At 37.7% G+C, this 18,466-nt stretch overlaps 1 protein-coding gene across 1 annotated transcript; it reads left to right on the top strand.

Annotated features, from left to right (window-relative positions):
- Positions 1–8,219: 8,219 nt before the first annotated feature.
- On the top strand, positions 8,220–11,739 carry LOC134540369 (uncharacterized). The gene is made up of 2 exons (XM_063383098.1): positions 8,220–9,863; positions 10,860–11,739. Exons 1-2 carry the CDS (start codon positions 9,571–9,573, stop codon positions 11,737–11,739), a joined length of 1,173 nt encoding a protein of 390 aa, XP_063239168.1. The 5' UTR covers positions 8,220–9,570.
- The last annotated feature ends 6,727 nt before the right edge of the window (positions 11,740–18,466 follow it).

Genomic DNA, 18,466 nt, shown 5'->3' with positions numbered 1-18,466 from the left:
AACCCAATACCTTGCCAACTATAAACGTTGCTGATATTAGTTTTGCAATGTGGCCCCGCGGGATTGCCTATTACCGTGGCTTGGCGTTTTTCTTGTTGAATTTAGCCATGTTTAAATAATATCTCTGTTTTTTATTTCCTTTAGCAACGTGCCAAGTATAACCTGCTAGGGCCCCTGTAATATCCCTGTTGTTCGTCGTATTGCAAGTATGAGACGTTGTCCTAACGTAATTTTTCTAGTTTGCTCTTGTATCACCGTCTCATACGCCGAAGCCCAACCGACCAGGCATGTGTAATTGCGCAGACCCACGACGTCGTGTTTAATGAAAGGCCTTTCAGTATGTTTTCTGTACTAATTTACCTTGTTTTACTGAGCCATTTTATATTTTTCAGCACCTGCGTGTGCTTGTAATTTACCTAGAAAACGATGTATATAATTTTTGGAGTATCAAGGCTAGCAAGCGTAATTGTGTACTTACTCATGGATACTAATGAAATACTTGGAGTTCGCATTACGCGTTTCAGATCACTTATGTACCTGCTGTTTGTTTGAGATTGCCATTATAAAGACGTTAAAGTCATTATACTTACCTTATTTAAAGAAATAAATATAATAATTGTGTTAAATGTGCCTATGATCTGATTCAACTCAAACTCAGAAGCTTCTGTGTGTTCCATCTAGCTGGAATCATTTTATTTAATCATTTCAATTTTTTCATTTCAATTTAATCATTTCAATTTAATTTGGTGTCTTCGTGCGCAAGTTTGTAAGGCGGTGCGTCTCGTACCCACCACACTGCAATGTAATGATACATGTATAACTAAGAAAAAGGGCAGTATTTTGTATTATTATGCAATTAATGTGTAATTTGCAGATTATGTAATTTTTTTAATCCATTTTATTTAAATTAATAATTTTTGTATTATAAATGTTTTCTTCAAATTTGACCTTAAACATAATTTAATTATACACTTTGCTAAAAAAAATTGAACTGTTTCACAATGTTTCATTATTTGAGAATTTTAATATGTATGAATGAGTATAAATTATCGTAAAACTACATCAATGTATTGTACTTCGTCGCTCATAATCACTTAGACTCTGGTTTGAGTTCAGTTAACTTCTTACACTTTAAATTTACGTATATAACCTCGGTGGTCGTAATTTAGGCACGCCTCTTTCTCACCACAAAGACAATCCAGGCCCAGATATGAAGCAGTGTTTCTTTTCACGTGAGAATATTTCGATATTTGTTTATCTGAGGGGGCGGAGGGGGGAGGAGATAACTTCTCTTCGCGTATCACTTTATCTGTATGCACTGAAATATCGTTGGTTAGCTCCTTGTTAAATACTCCTCTATAACCTATAATTAGTAGCCTACTCTCTATATTTATCGACTCTTCTGACTGGGTAGCGAAGACGGTTTGTTGTAAAGGTCTGTTGCCCTTTCTGAATTAAATTTTAATTACAGCAATAATAATTATTAATAAAAACTCAAGTTTATTTCATGCCTGTCTGACTTGCAGTACCTACATAAATACAAAACGAACAACCTGTGATGTTTGACGTCACCTGTAAGGATAGCATGAAGGCACTCTCTATTTCGGCAGACGCGGCGGCCGTAAATTATAATTGCGCCAGTATTTCTGTTGCAATAATAAATTACTGCTTGATAGCTTAGTTTAAACGGTTTTTATTACAATAACTAATATAACGAATGCCAGTAACCAAAAACATAGATTTCGAACATCACACACTTATACATTATAAAAAAAGACAATGTCATCGAAAGCGACAAGCTTCAGGTCCGTTAGAAAAACAAACCAAAGAATATTTAAGCTCTATCCTAGTGTATACAAACTTACAAACATAATACATTCAAACAACTAAAATTAGTTAAATAAGTTGCAATGTATTGTAGACAGATATACAGCTATACAAGTAGTATAGTAGTATAAAAGTTTACCTGTGTATATAGTTGCACAGAAAACTAACAATCCTAATCATATATCAAATAACACCGCTTTACAACCAAAAGTCACGTAATTAGATGTCCAACTATTAAACGGTGACAAAATTAGTAAAGCAACAAAATTGTAGTAGCTACTACAGTAGGTAATTAAAAAAAAAAACATTTTTTTTTTCCTTTTCAATACGGGCAGGAAAAGCATTACTGGCCAACTTCATTGATATTGTAATCAACTGTGTACGAGAATACTGGTATCATCTCGTACATTAACTTTTTTAGGATAAGCACGCCATAGTAGTTGAATAGGTTATAATAAATAACTAAAAACTTTATCTACCGTAACTTGCGTAATGGACAAAAGCTGAGAGTTTTCGCCACCAACCCACTGCGGTAAAACGTACAATATTTATGTATATCGTATATGTGAGGTGTTATTTATATTTGTTTGTGTGTGTGTGTGTGTATATATATATATATATATATATATATATATATATATGCACAAATTAAATATTTATTATAATTCTGGTGGTTTGCACTCGGTTACTTACGGTTTTGGGATTAGTGGGTCCAGTCTGTGTGTTTTTGAGGAAGGGAGAAGGAACTGAGAAAGAGCGAGTGGAAAGCTAACTGCTCTCCGAGGTCTGCAATCTACACCTTTCCCCCATCCCCCTCTTTTGGACCCTTCGTGAGCATAACACCCGGCTGGGCGACAAGAAATTCTAGGAAAAGCCTCTTCCTGCTTTTCAAAACCAAACCACTCCAGCGCACAACCTTACAGCTAGTGCTATGTATTGAGGACGTAGGGAACTACGCATGTTGTGTTCTTTCCTTTTCGCGCGGCAGAAGAGAAATATTTAGAAATTTTGAAGAATTTTGATGAAATTGACACCATAAATGACCGCCGTGACGTCAGAGGTCGGTCGGTCATTGACCCCACCACACACCTCGCTCCAGCTCCGTGTTCTCGGAGCCCCATTCCTATACTTCTCTCTCCGTTTACGGCATTTGGTAAGAGTAATTTCGCGAATGGAACGGAAGTCGATTTGAATGAAAGCACACGGTGCTGCCATCTGAGGAAGTCTCAGAAAACTCGAAAAGATGGTGGACCTGCAGGATTAATCTGTAAATATTAAGTTTCGGGAACATCGGGGCATGAACTAAACGTATTGTACCAAAGTAAACCTTATGAGTACAACTATCCTTTAATACTTTATGGTATAATTTTTAGTCATAAAAAGGACAACTTAAAAAATACGTTAGGCAGCGTTAGGCATACTGTAGAGGCACAAGAAATTGTTAGCCTCCTATTCGACGTCATGTTGAATAAAATAATTTTTAAATGAAATCTTACTGTCAAATTTTAGTGTTGAATGAGCTCAATAAGATTATGTTTTTTTGTAGGAAGTATTTACAGACTGATTTCTTTCGTTTAAGTAATAACATATGTATATAAAATTAGTGTTATAATTAGTGTTTATAAATGTTTCACGTTAATTTTGTTTTAATGTATCTACTGAACTGCAACTTTGTTATGTAAAATACTTAAAAAATAGCACCGCGTTCGTAATGCTTTAAAGAACAAACAAAATGTTACGCAATGTTTGTTGCAATACATTCTTCCTGGATGATAAATTGTAGGTATTTCTTAAGTTGCGATTAACTATATCTTATTATGACTATTCAAGTTTACAAAATGTATTCCAGTTTACTGCGGCACACCAATACGGTTAGTACATTCCTCGATATTCACGAAACATGCACGAGTGCATGTTGCCACACGTGGGTCCACCATCTTGATGACTTCGACTCGTGGCTATAGCAGTTTCTGCTTGCGTGCGCAATGGACTTTCAACCTGTCAAATTTCCGTTGTGTAATGCGCGCTCATTTCATTGCATTTCTGGTGCATACTATAATTTCACCCGCAACACCTCTGAAGAAGATTAACCTCAAAAACGCAGGCAATTATGATTCCGGTCTAGGGGGAAAATCACATTTACAGCGATGATGCATTTACATGCGACACGTTGGGTACACCTATTGTTGGGTTAGCCCTGAGAAATCAATAGTCCCTACCATCTCGTTAAACAGAATTAAAGTTACATTTTGAAAGGGTGGAAATTTTACAGTTTTTCCCTCAAATGAATACTTTACCTTTATTTATATCGCTAGGCAATATTTTCAAGAACTCTACGTTATATTTTATTTTCAATATTCCTATTATAAGTTTATTTGCAACATAAGAACACATGAATTTGCTCATTAACGAGGTTAGATGTTTACACATCACTGGCGAGTTGGCTACATATAGACTCCCTCATTTTTTTAAAATAAGATATCGTATTTATTTCTTACTTAATAGTTTATAGTTTTTAATTTTCATATCGATGATAGTAAGTGATAATAAATGATCCCGGTGGCTATTCCTGTCGAACCAGGACCTTGACTCCCTTCCAGAATCTCTTAAGGCTCAGTCTCTTACAGAAAGTTGATAATTTAATTTTTTTGTCATTACTTTTAATTAAAATATATTCCATTGCTAGGTATAAATATATTCCGATAGCATTTTCACATTTGTTGTTCGGTCAAAAATTTTCTCACCAGATGTTCGCGCATAAAATAACTATGATATATTAAAGGTAACCATTACGTTGTATGGCGGAAAAATTAAGATAAGGGTGTATGAAAGTCCTTTTAGTGTTTTCAAGGATCGGTATGGAGTGTGTCGTGATTAAAATTTAATTTGAAAACATTCGTAGCCATTTTTATTCTTTTAAAACTAGTTTAAAACGTAATATCGAGACAATTACCCATCATCCTCAGTGTATTCTAAACGCCTTTTGTAAACAGATGCCACTGAAATCTTGAGCAGTTATTATTATTATTTTTATTTTTGTAAATCGCTGCTCATCGTATTTGCGCCCGGGTAGACGTGGCCTGAGACGCCTTTTATTCACGCGTTTGCATAGCTGTGGTGACGTCATACACCAACCACTGCTGCTCAAGAGGGCTCATCTTGCTGATGGACGCGCGCGGGAGCTGACGCGGCGGCCCTATAAATCAGCCCGGATGACCGACTGTTGGCCGACTGTTGGCGGCGTCAAAAGGGACACGCGCTGCTGACGTCGAGCCGTAAATCACGTTTAACGCACTGCCCGCGGCCAGGCAGAGCTGTCCGCGTGCCCGAGCTGATGTAGCTGTCCGGCTTTGCCTTGCGCCAAGTGACAGGCGCGAAAATGATTTTTTCCCGGGGAATCAGCCAAATAGCCATTATAGAATCCCTTTTCATATACATAGTTAGGAAGACATTTTTGCTGATACGATATATAAATATCTAATTGCTATAACGTTCTTTAAATTATTAATGCAATGGGAAATTTTGATTTAAAACAATTTCTTGGACATTCGCCATTATACATAGTTTTGCTCTTTCGTCGTTATATTGTCCATAATATCTGTTTATCTTTTTTCTTTGTGTTCGTATATTTTCTGCAGATTCCGGTTTTGTTGTCTTTCTGTATTAACTCTCATTGTTGAAACTGTCTCGCCGTTGTTAGTCCTTTATGTTCGTCTGTGTTATTATTTTTTCCATGACTAAATTCAGTCCACGGAATTCTTGTGCTGTCTGATATTTAAGTATGAATGTGTTCGCCTTTCCTGTCGTCTTTGTGTTGTCCATAGTACCTTTTTAGGTTCATAGTTGGGTTTATCTGTTGGACCTCAGCTGATTTAGGCTAGTTATCTGTGATTAATGTTTTCATACTTATTTCTTATTTTACATTTATGTATTTTTCCTATGACAAATAGTGCAAAACTGCAGTGGCGTATGTCCAAGAAATTGTATTAAATCTAATCGTCATTGACCCCTCAAGCCAGGAAAATACTGAGCTAATATTTTCAGTTGAGCCATGCTATAAGTTGATTTTTGTGATACATACTTATTGCGCATAGCTCATAGACCGGAAAAATTCATAGTTTCAATTACCTTTCGGATATACGCCACAATCCTCTACATACTCGGTAAAATGTCACCTTTTCATTGGCTCTTGACTTGAGAGAAATCTCAGCTTGGTGCTCTGTGATTTGATACTTCCTTGGTCGAAGGTTCCTCGTTGACATGGAATTCTTCCCGTGAACTGTGAACCAATGGAAAAAAGAACTCATAGGTAAAGTTGTTTGAATTTTATCCTATTACGAAATGAATCCGCGAATTCTTTAGGTCTGTATGCATAGCTAATGATCTGAAAATTTATATGAACACACACATATATATTTACACCACACGCATATATAAATTCTTGTTTTGTGTTTTCTTTCAGTTTCGAACACATTGAAACATAAAATTACTTCTTATATGTATGTTGTCAGTTTGAAAAAGTTTATGTTTATGTTTTACGTGGACTATCAGAAGTCAGATGTATAATGTTCAGTGTTGCGACTCGAGGTTGATGTGGCAACCCTGCTTCTCTTGATAGCTTCTCTTGCCTCGGGGCCAGACAGTGATGAGCGACGTAGGCCAGGGACGGTCGGCCTCGACTTCCTGATAAATTGTTATCGTACCGACAATGCGTTTTTATCGCACATCCTAAGGGTATCTGTCCAAATACTATTCAGCGGAACATTCAGAGTAGCAAGATTATAAATGTCAGCATACAGTATGTAAAAAATATGATGAAACTATGTCATAACTGATGGAAATGCCTATCAGTGCGCATGTCACATTACTGCACAAAATGTCTTAATATTTGCGAATACCAGCTGCAGAGCTGTCGTTAATACATCGTCAAATGTTGACCTCCAGTTTGGAAGTACCCCGAGAATGGGTTAAATAAGCAACGTTCTTAATAAACGCCGACAGGAAGAATTTGGGAAGGGGGGGGGGTCTTCGTGCTGAAAACATTCTTTCAAGAGAACGTGCATATCTATGATGATTGTAATTATATAGTGTTGCCTTAATGACACGTGCTGTCGTTTTGTTTCGCTGGAACAATGCACAATCGATAGAGCCACAGTTAATTGTTATTTGACGTATGGCTAGACTGGAATCAGTGGTGGTTCGCCGGGCTATTGGGAAGGGGGGGGGGAAGTATGTAACCTTCACTCCGAAGTTGGGGGAAAAATTACAAAATATCAGAAAAGACATTATATTTTTGGTGATACAAGGTGTGCTGTTACAGCACCTGAAATCTTAGCTGTGTGAGAAGCCGCTTAGCCCACGTGTCAGTGTCAATGTTAATAATGTACGTTTTTAAAAATACTTGTTAATGTTTTTGTAAATTTTTTCAACCCTCATTTTCTTCCCTTTCCCCACACGAATAAATTTCCTGTATCCGCCACTGTCTCAACTGACCCCGTATTGGGGCGATTCATCAAGGTTCTGCCCATCGTTTAAAACTTCGACGATGACGTCTCGTGGTGTTCTGCGCACGTGAAGTATCGTTCCTTATTCCCCGTATATCACTCCTTGAGTTGTCCATCACGTGGCCGAAGAAACAATTTAGTCTTTTTGAAGTGCCGGCCGATTAAATCGAGTTAATGACGTCATCAGAGCACAAAAAAAATTATGCGCGTGGAGTCCACGCACGATAGAAGTAAAACTTCTTGCTTATTACGTATAGATGGAGATAAATTATTAAAAATTTTATTTAACAAGAGATAATAATTGAGAATAGTGAGGACGAACTCAAATTGAAAGAAAAGAAATGGTAGCGTCAATCGTTAGCTGTTACGAAAACTGAGGAGTAGACAAACACCAGCAGCGTTACAAGAATTCCGTAGCAGCACTGCTGCGTTATTCCTACGTCTCCCCTGCCGTATCCCCTGCCGTCTCCCCTTCCAGTCGTTACAACTAGCATCTAGCATGCTACCTACGTACCTATCTCCTTACTTTCCGTCTTCCCATTCGACCGCTAGTGCTTGTGTTCGAGAGGCGTCGCCGCTGACGCACTCTCATGTTCTACCGGTTCCCCCACCACGTACCTAACTATTCCTTTCATGCTATGTGAATTTTCGTAAAGCTCGAAAATTATAGCCCCCTCAGCAAGGAAGTTTCCCTTCAAAATGCCACCTCTGATAGCGAATTCAGTAGAGAGTCAGACAAGTAAACTTCTAGCGCGTTACAAATTTAAGGCAACGCCGTTTATTGACGAAGTTCTAAACTAAACAGTTATTAGCGTCTTTAATTCGATAGCAGCCGCGAGCTTCACTAAGCGGATGGGTTTCATCATTGAGAAGGATAGGAAGTTGCCAGACCTTACTATATAACCGTGTAGTGGACATAGACAAATTAATTAGTTCTGTCATTGACGTAAACTTCCGAAAATACTTTTGTCACTAACGTAAACTAACGAAAATACTTCTGTCACTGAGGTAAACAAAACAACTGCGCTATCTGTAAATTATTTGGCATACTACGCCTTGATGGTCGTGTCACAGGTAAACATCCAAAAACTTCTGTGAGCGTCTTTTAAAAATAAGCTAATAAAGCTCCATCTTTGGACTTTTCTACGAACGGTAGATACTAAGCTGAGAATACTCCTAAAAATTTAAGTTAATACATCTTTTATTTCCTGTGAGCCTATTTAAATGAATAAAGCCTGTATGTTGCCCCAAGCTACGCTCATGAAAATTCGTCCAGAAGTTTTTGAGATTAGTGTGTTCAAACAGACAAACAGACAAACACACAAAGTTTTTTTAAACATAGTGTTATTGTGTTCTGTTACACTCCCTATATTACCCAATCAGTTAGCCAAATATTTTCAATGTACAAACACGACGGTTCTACAGTTTTATTATAGTATAGATAAGTATGTGTGGTTTGATTATGGTCAAAATAATTTTTTGCAATTGTAAATTTAAATTTCTAAACGTGATAAAATTTTAAACTTGGTATTAGCCTGAGTAATAACTGGTATTGGTATTTAACTTTTAAAAAACACACGAATCCGACGTAATTTTCTGGGAAAAATGAAAATCCGTCTACCATTTCCCGCCCGAAAACAAAGAGAAAAATTTCCTCGCAAAAAACGTCGGAACAGCAGCGGCCTTCATAATCCTACGATTCACAGAACCCGAGTTGTCCACCGAGTAATGTGCGTGAATTGTTTTCCCCCCGGTGTTGTAAATATTGAAGTTTTATCTGCTTAGGTCTGTTACATAAATAATACTCTCGCAAATATTTATTTTTCCCCTAGGAGGATATAGGTACTGGCAGGTCTAGGCTATCTTAACTAAAATCAAAGGCGGGTTGTGTTATAAATGGTGGATTCTAGCAAAATGGTGATTGTTTTTATTGCGGCCTCGAGATTGCACGAACGAGCGCAAACTTCGGATATGTTCGGGATTTATCGGGGGTCAATGAATCTTAAACTTTCACCTCGGCGTTGGGGTTACTGGCTGGGAAAGACTAAAGGCTAGGTCAAACAGGAGGCGGACTGTCAGCGCGGGCGGAACGACCGCAGTCCGCCGCGGACTAGGGAAGCCAGACAGAATGCGGACAAGTTTAGGCGAACCAGTGTGAAAACAGTTGCTGTCAAGAGTGTGCAATGTGTGATATTGAATTCACTCTCTGTAATTCGTGTTTTCTTGTTGTCATTTCAAGATGTCCAGCAGTTCCTCTGACGAAGAAGAGTTACTTCTTATGTTCGCTTTGAGTAAAGCAAAAAGAAAAAGAAAATGGGTGCATGAAATAAATGAAAAAAGAGAGGTATTCGGCGAGTTTCACCTATTATGCTGTGAGTTGAGTTCATTCGAAGACCGATTTTTCACATATTTTCGAATGTCTCAAGAACAATTTGACAAATTACATACTCTCCTTGAACATAAAATATCAAAAGTGGCCACTAACTGGAGTAAACCCATTGGGACGAAGGAAAGACTAGCTATCTGTTTAAGGTAAGTAATACAATTACTTATTTAAAGATAATTTTTCTCTTTAGTTTAATTATTTGTACAATAAATTTACACTATATTTTTTTACATAACACAATACAATATACATAGACAGCAGATTTTGAAATTTACTTTACATGCATTTACATAATTTTACATGTCTCCTTGGAATGTTTCGTACCATTCTTTTGCTGAATCGCCAGAGGTTGCATGGATTCCAACAAACGGTGGCTTGTTGGTATAGTTCAGATCGGAGTAATCCACTACCCCGGAGGAGGTAGCAGTACAGTTCGTTTGCCACGATGAACTACTTGAATTTAAAGGGGAGGATGGGTGTGAAGTTTCCAGTTCGCGAAGTTCAGCCCGGCCAAACATTTGAGCCATCTCCATTTTTATAACTGCTTGTGTTCTAGGTGAAAACCTTTTAAATGTCTCCGCATAACTTAAGAAAAAGTGGTCAATACGGTCGAGGTTGTTCCTAGGTTTGTTGTCCCTTTTGTTATCTAGATACTTTAAATCGCATGAACATCTGTGCTAACGTCCTTTGGTTTGGATTTTTTCTGAGGCGGTGGAATTTGGGAATCATCTGTCGCACAGCTACCTTCGTTGCTAGCCTCTTCTATCGGATCGTCTGTTTCACCAGTCTGTGGTATATTTGACGCGGTTACCCGTGGAGAAACTGTATCTTGAAGGAATTCCAAGTTTGCCGCCCAGGGCCAATTTTTAAACTTCTTTGCTGAACCTGTAGCTCCCTTCAAGAACTTGAGATACTTCACATATGAATCCCTCAAATTCTTCCATTTGAGTTTAACAGCTTCACCTGTACAAAACAGTATAAAAACATCATTTAAGCAGAACGATAAAATCAAAAACAAGTTTGAAACATAAGTAATAACTAAAACTCACATTAATTTTAATGTTTAATAAATGTTACAATAATTAATTCTAATATATTATTCTATTTATGAAACTGTTCATGCTTCGTTTTTATTGTTTCAGGTATTTGGCTACAGGTGATTCCCATAACACTATTGCCTTTTCCTTCCGTGTTGGACGCACTACTGTTTCCAGCATAGTTAAAGAAGTGTGCATCGAGATATGGAACGTTCTACAACCGCTGTACTTGGCTACTCCAACAGAGGAAGTTTGGAGGAAATCTGAAGTTGGCTTTAGAGAACGATGGAACTTTCCCAACTGCATCGGGAGCATAGATGGGAAACACGTGGAAATCAAATGCCCTAACAAGAGTGGATCAAGTTATTATTGTTATAAAAACTTTTTTTCGATTGTTCTCTTGTCCATAGTTGATCCTTACTACAATTTTATTGTCGTTGACATAGGTAGTTATGGTCGGCACAGTGATAGTGCCATTTTCGAGAACTCTTTCTATCGCGATTTTGTTGATAACAAAACAATTCTTCCTCCAAAACCATTACCCGGGACAGAAACCCCCGTCCCTCATGTGTTTGTAGGTGATGAAGGGTTCAAGTTACAAACTTATTTGATGCGTCCTTTCCCAAGAAAGGCGGTCGTTGATAATATAGAAAAAAGAAGGTACAATAAACGACATTGCAGAGCACGACGTATCGTTGAAAATGCCTTCGGCATTTTAACTCAAAAGTGGCGTATATTTTTTAGACCTATCGAATGTAATGTTGATACAGCTGTACACGTTGTCAAAGCTGCTTGTTGCCTTCACAATTTTATTAGAGCTAACACAGAAAATGTCACAACTGATGAGCTAGAATTAACAGACGATATAACAAATCAACCCACCAATGCTTTCTCAGCCAATACTCCATTGAAAGAACGATCTAGTGATGCTGCCCATGCTGTACGAAACCATTTCGTTAAATACTTCAACTATTTAAGTTCGTGAATCATGATGTAAAAATTGTACAAAACTTGCAAAATATTATTACATATTTATATTACTGTTGCATTGTACGATTAAGCTCTTTGTAATGTTTTGTGTGAAATTGGAAAGTATAAATAAATGCGTATATATAGAAGATATTTCATTAATGAATATATAAAATAAAAATATGAATAAAAATAAAATAATATTCAAACAATATATTATGAATATAGTGAATACATATAAATAAAAATTATCTTACTACTTTCATGTAGTTTCTCCGCGATATCCTTCCATGCTTCTGCTTTCTTCACTACATCTTTGTAGTCAGGATGACGAACATCATACAAAAAAACACTCTCCCGCACAAGATATATTAATTTTTCCGTCTCGTCAGCCATTTCTGTCCGCGCGAACTTTGTAGAAAATTACAACTGCTCCTCTATCCGCTGCGGACTAGACTGGTCCGCTGCGGCAGACCGCCTTCTGTTTAACCAGCATGATGCAATCTAAGGGCGCGGTTACACGGGAGTCTGAACTACTTCAGGTGAACATGTTCAGCTGTTGAGTGCGGTTACACACAGTCTGAACATGTTTCGTTCGAGGCCATTTCTCATTTAACTTAAACAGGTTGGCAAAGTAGTTCAGATCGACATATCTTCTACATTAGCCTCTGATTGGCTGGTTAGAATATAAACAGTCTTTTGCAGAAATTCTAGATGGAAAGTGTTTCTGGCACAAGTTCGAGTAATATTTTACCGAATGCAACAAAAAAACCAACAGATAATTATACATATTTTTTAATTTATCCTGACCTTAATTTTCTTAAAACTGAGATAGGTACTCTCGCTCAAAAAATAATAAAAAATAAGTTTAAAAATTTTACTGTGCATGTTTGAATTCCCGATTTGTAAAAAAATATTGAGCAATATGTAAACACATTTCATTTCTGCTGATAATGCTGTATAAACAAGTGAGAAAATCCCGCGTTTTCTGGATGCAATTAAAAAATAGAGATCAACAACACAGTCATTCGTTGACAGTAGACAATCGGTTTTAGAGCTAAACACACTTTTCAGAAACTACCGTGTAACCGCACACTTTCGCGTTTGTATACGTGTTTACTTAAACATGTTCACCTGAAGTAGTTCAGGGTCCCGTGTAACCGCGCCCTAAGGTTACACTATGTCCGTGGCGGTCCGCGCGGACAGTCCGCCTCCTGTTTGACTGAGCCTTTTGAATCACCGAAATGGAGTCAGACGCACGAACAGTGTCGAACACATGTCCGAAGTTCGCAGCTCGCTAGCGTAAATTAATGGAAGGAGGGGGGGGGGGAAACTCCGTTTTGCGAGAATCTAACATATCTCCTCCAATTTTAGATACCTACGTCCTCGATACAAAACAACTGTCAAAAGATTTTATATGTTTACTTTTACTTTTGTGTTTGCTGGAGAGGGGGGACAAAATTGCTCCATGGCGGATTATTTAGCGTGTCTGACCCCCTGTCAGTGAATCTTCGGTTTCTCGTGCCTCGCCGCGAGAGCTGTCTCAAGCTTGTCAGACGGCTTTGCGCGGGCTGTGCTGGGGGGTGGGGGGGGGGGGGGGGGGTGGAATGATGAAGGGATGCGGTAGTGTTTCGGAAGGGGGGGGGGGGGGTGTTCCACGGGTTCAACCCGCTGCGTTGCCATTGTTTTCGCCCGTCACGCCGCGATGCGGTGTGTGCTGCGCCGAGTTGAAGCTCAGCAGAAACTATGCGCCAAGTTTGTGGCGACTTGATGGTTGAGGCGAGAGGAGTCTTCAGGAGCGTGGCAGTTATATTGCCGGGCGCGAGGATGCTTGCAAACATGTGGAGTTCAACAATTAACTAAATAACATACTTGACTGAAGATTGTGGGCTCATTTTGTTGTGTAGTCAGTTTAACGTAAATTCATCTCAGGTAAGATTTCTCTAAAGTAGTACCAACGGTCTACGTATCCTTCTGCACTGTGTATCGTCAGCATTGGTTTTGATCAGTGTTCCTTTCGGTAACAAACATGCTGTACAAATGAGAATTGTAAAATGGGTACCACTGGAATTACTTTTGAGAACTGTAACGACCCAAACTTTATCTGAAACACGTATTGTCTTTCGTAATCTAACTTAAACTTTCCACATACTTAAATGTTTTTGATTTTTAAATTCTAATGTATGGCCATTAAAAAAACAAATATTTAGTTATGACGACATAATCCTCTGCGCATAACAGTGCGATGCAAACCACTAACAAATAAAGCCCTCTACTTACGCAAATGTGTCTACACTATGAGGGAAAATATTTTATGTACGAGGGACGTTCCGAAAGTATGTTTCGTCATGTTTTGAAAGAGCAGATGGAACACCAGGTGTATCAAACCATCGCCATAAGAATCCACACCCGTTGCTTGTTCAAAGACGGAAGTAGCGTCAGCGGAGGAGGAACGACGATGCGCAGAGCGTGTCCGAGGTTGTTCGAGTACAAATCACGACGGCAAACAGACGTGCACTGACAACGTGGTCGTCAATGGAGTTGCGAGCTGTTATCCCTGCATTGAAAGCCGCACTCTTGGAACTTCACTCCCAACACAATGCTGAGATGGAGCAGGCTGTGCAACAATTTCCTTGCATCGCAGGGCACCTGTTTTACCACAGTTGTTTCTTCAATCTGATTGCACGCTGCGACAAATGTCTTAATGTCACTGGGGACTATGTCGAAAAATATTGCAAAGTATATAATTTATGATGCAATGGTGTATTTTTTGCAATAAAATTTTAGTGTGAAAAAAAAATTACGAAACTTGCTGTCGGAACGTCCCTCGTAATTCGTTTACGTCAACAAAATAAAAAAAAAATACTTTTTTTGAATCTAAGGCCCTTGCATTTAGGGTCACTTTAAACTCTTACGTTGATGACTTCTTAAATAAAAGAAATCGAGTTGATTTGGATTCAAAACTATGCGGGGACATAGTTTTATTTTCAACTTGGTTGACGTTGCTGTAAGTCAGTTGTCGCTAAAAGCATTCACAGGGAAACTGACGACCTGGATGGAAAACGTGGACAGTGAAATTTTAAATGTAAGTTTACAGCTACATCTTGGTTTATGTGTTATATTTATTCATAAATTTGTTTAATAGCTGTGAATAAACAAATAGTAATTTTTAATCTCGGTGGTGATGATAAAGATTTTTGCTTTAAAAAAGGTAAATCAAATGATTTTTTAATAATAAAGACATAACTAAACGTTTTTTTAACTTGTATGATTTAATATGTGGAGAAAATTTTGAAAAATGTTACAATAAAAATAATGTTATTTATTTTGATATTATTTTGATACCAACTAATTAAATATATTTAAAATTACCTTAAATCTATGATCCTAAGTGGCCATTGTGTTAAGAATCTCACTATAAACCATATTATTGTGTAAATAGTTCTAACAGTTTAACTCAGTATATGGGAATAATATTCTTGGTTTTCTCGAGTTCCTCCCGAATCATTCACAAATGCATTCCTTCGCTGGACCACATCATCGTTATACCTCTCATACGTCTTTAATTACCTCGATGTCGGCAAACTCTTAAATGTCCTTTCATATATGGCTAAGGCAATGCATTTTTCGCGAAATAATCAAATTGATGATTAGAATATAAGGTATGTACCCGCTAGCGATTATTCCCCTTGCAATTGGTGGCCGTCTTCAAAAGAAGGCCCTATTTGGCAGGGCCATTTTAGGACGTGTTTGTTTTCACATTGAATGGCTATGATTGGTGTGCTGACAGCATACATGTCCCTGAAATAACCCCGCGATCCACGAAACACAGGCGATGCTACAGAGTTTTAACTCACAGCTGGTCTGGTAATCTTTTCGCGAAACGTACATAGCCCGATGTATAGAACCAAAGTTCCAAGCTGGACGGCATTATGCTCTACGTACTTGGAATACTTTAACGTGTTCAGTCGCCACTATGCTACCGAATGGATCTGCTTCAAATTTCGGATTTATTTTGGCTGACTTATAAACAGTTTAACAGACGTACACAATTTTATTATTTGCGGAGACCTGCAAATTTTGCATGGTTTACCGGTACAAGGACCAACTCAACACACTTGTACACGAGTAAATCGGTGTGTGTATCATCCGTTGGCTCTGCCATATAATATATTCCGGCCGGATTGCATTTGAATAGGTAATTTTGAATTTTGTAATTCATTGATTTTGTGTCCTTCGGAGAGTGTAGAAACTATATAAGGTGCAATGCGAACGCAGTTTAAGTATATAATGATATGTATTCCATCATCTTCCAAATAAAAACTCAAATTTCGCAGGTTTCTATAAGCAAAGTAAGAAGGTATTAAGGTTTTGCATTTTTTTCATTTCCACATCATTAATTTAAGGGCTATTTCTGTAAGTTTTAACACGATACTTCCCTTGCTGTATTTTTCAACAAATGCTTTCAACAAATATTAACTTAGTGTAATATAATATGTAAAAACATTTTTCAAGTGCAAGTGTTCATAATTATTATAATTTTAATGTCTTTTAGCATTCATTATATTACATTAGAGAAAATATGTTGGAAATGTGTCAAAGAACAACAAATGCAAATGAGGCATCGTGTTTGTGTTACAGTATATAGAACAGCTGTTAAAATAGTATTGAGGAGGTATCGAAAAAAAAAATTGTGCTTGACTTTCAGTACTTGCCAGCGATGTATAAACAGCTAACTTCCGTAACGAATAAATTTATGAGTTATCATGTTGCAAATCTATATATATAAAAATTTAGCTTCCGTATGTATTTGGCCGCAAAACTCGGAAAGTATACGATGGATTGGATTGAAATTTTTACAGAACATTGCATCTTAACAGAAGAGTGTTTAAATGAAATAAAAGTTTGGGAAAATCCACCGGAAAAGTCGGAAAAAAAAGTTTCTATAACTAAATATCATGGTCACCCAACTTAGTTGTGACCACGCTCGACGATGCTGTACCATATTATCGAAGTTCAAGCACATCAGGCTACTCGACCATTGTGCCTTGACGACTATAATTTACACAAATATGTATATATATATATATATTTCAAGAAAGAATAAAAACTTTATTTAATTTGAAAGTATATTCTTTCGACTCTATTGATAAAAATACGTTTAAATTAAAAAATACATTTCGTACAATACATTTGAAAATTAAATAATTCTTATCTTATAGCTTATATCTTATATATTGCTATTATAATTTGTTATAATCACGTACGTTGTTATGATAATTGTTCGTCCAGGAAAATACACCGAGACTCCTTCAAGAACAAAATATAGTATATAATACTATCATACAAGCTGTGGCCAACCAATCCGGTGGATTGTACTTTTTGGATGCTCCAGGTGGAACTGGAAAAACATTCTTAATTTCCTTAATCCTTGCTACGATCCGTTCAAATGGCCATATTGCATTAGCTCTTGCTTCCTCGGGTATTGCTGCAACATTAATGGAAGGAGGTAGAACAGCGCATTCAGCTCTTAAACTATCACTAAACATGCAATGCACAGAAAGTCCAACATGTAACATTTCAAAAACATCAGGAATGGGAAAAGTTCTTCAGACGTGCAAAATCATTGTATGGGATGAGTGTACAATGGCTCACAAAAAGTCATTGGAAGCATTAGACCATACACTGAAATATTTGCGAAATAATCCAGATCCATTTGGGGGAGTGTTGGTGTTACTATCCGGTGATTTCAGGCAAACGCTCCCAGTGATACCTCGCTCAACACCTGCTGATGAATTGCATGCCTGCTTAAAATATTCAAATTTTTGGAGCACAGTAAAAAAAATGCATTTAACCACGAATATGCGAGTTAAACTTCAGAACGATCCAACAGCAGTCATATTTTCAAGACAATTAATTGAAGTTGGTAACGGCACTGTACCTACAAATCCAGAAACAGGAAAAATCAGCTTATCATCTGATTTATGCAACATCGTAGATTCAAAAGAGGAATTAGTAGACAAGGTATTCCAAAACATCGAAACAAAATTCAAAAATCATGCATGGTTGAGCGAAAGAGCCATTCTAGCGGCTAAAAATGTTGACGTACACGATATGAACAATAGTATTATAAACAGAATCGAAGGTGAAACAATGACAGTAGTATATAATAGCCGGTCCTGAAACTGGTTTCTGGTTGTGGTGCTTGGTGCCGAGCCACATCTCTGACGTCACGTCTATCTGTGACGTCACGGCGGCCATCTTGGACGAGCGTAACGTGACAATATGCGTATCGTGACACTTTTTCGTGCGTGCAGCCGGCGTAACGGGGCACAGTGTAACGGGACACAGCGTAACGGGACATAACGTAACGGGACAAGTAGATCACGGCAGCCATCTTGGATCCGCCATCTTGGATCCGCCATTTTGGATGACGTCATTTTGTTTTCTAGAAAATTCCGGCATTGTGTTGTCCGCCATATTGGATGATGACGTCACCGTTGCAATTTTCGTTACGGCCGCCATCTTTAACTTTTTTATTTATTATCCGATTTTAATGAAATTTTTTTTAAAAATTATAAAAAAATTTAAATAATATAAATTTAATAAAATATTTATAAAAAACAAACATTATCGATACGGAGCTCGGAGTCCTCGGTTCGAACCCGACGAGGTCAAAAAATTAAAAATGGCGACCGATCCTTCCCCCTGTGGTGGCTGCTGACAGAATGACCCCCACCACT

This window comes from Bacillus rossius, chromosome 1 (assembly GCF_032445375.1).
Source record: "Bacillus rossius redtenbacheri isolate Brsri chromosome 1, Brsri_v3, whole genome shotgun sequence".
NCBI lineage: Eukaryota > Metazoa > Arthropoda > Insecta > Phasmatodea > Bacillidae > Bacillus > Bacillus rossius.
This window is presented reverse-complemented; position numbering and strand designations above follow the sequence as displayed.

Coding starts and splice junctions, on each gene's coding strand:
- LOC134540369 (XM_063383098.1), top strand. CDS start 9,571: ATGTCCAGCAGTTCCTCTGACGAAGAAGAGTTACTTCTTATGTTCGCT. Junction 9,864..10,859: donor AGACTAGCTATCTGTTTAAG/GTAAGTAATACA, acceptor TTATTGTTTCAG/GTATTTGGCTACAGGTGATT.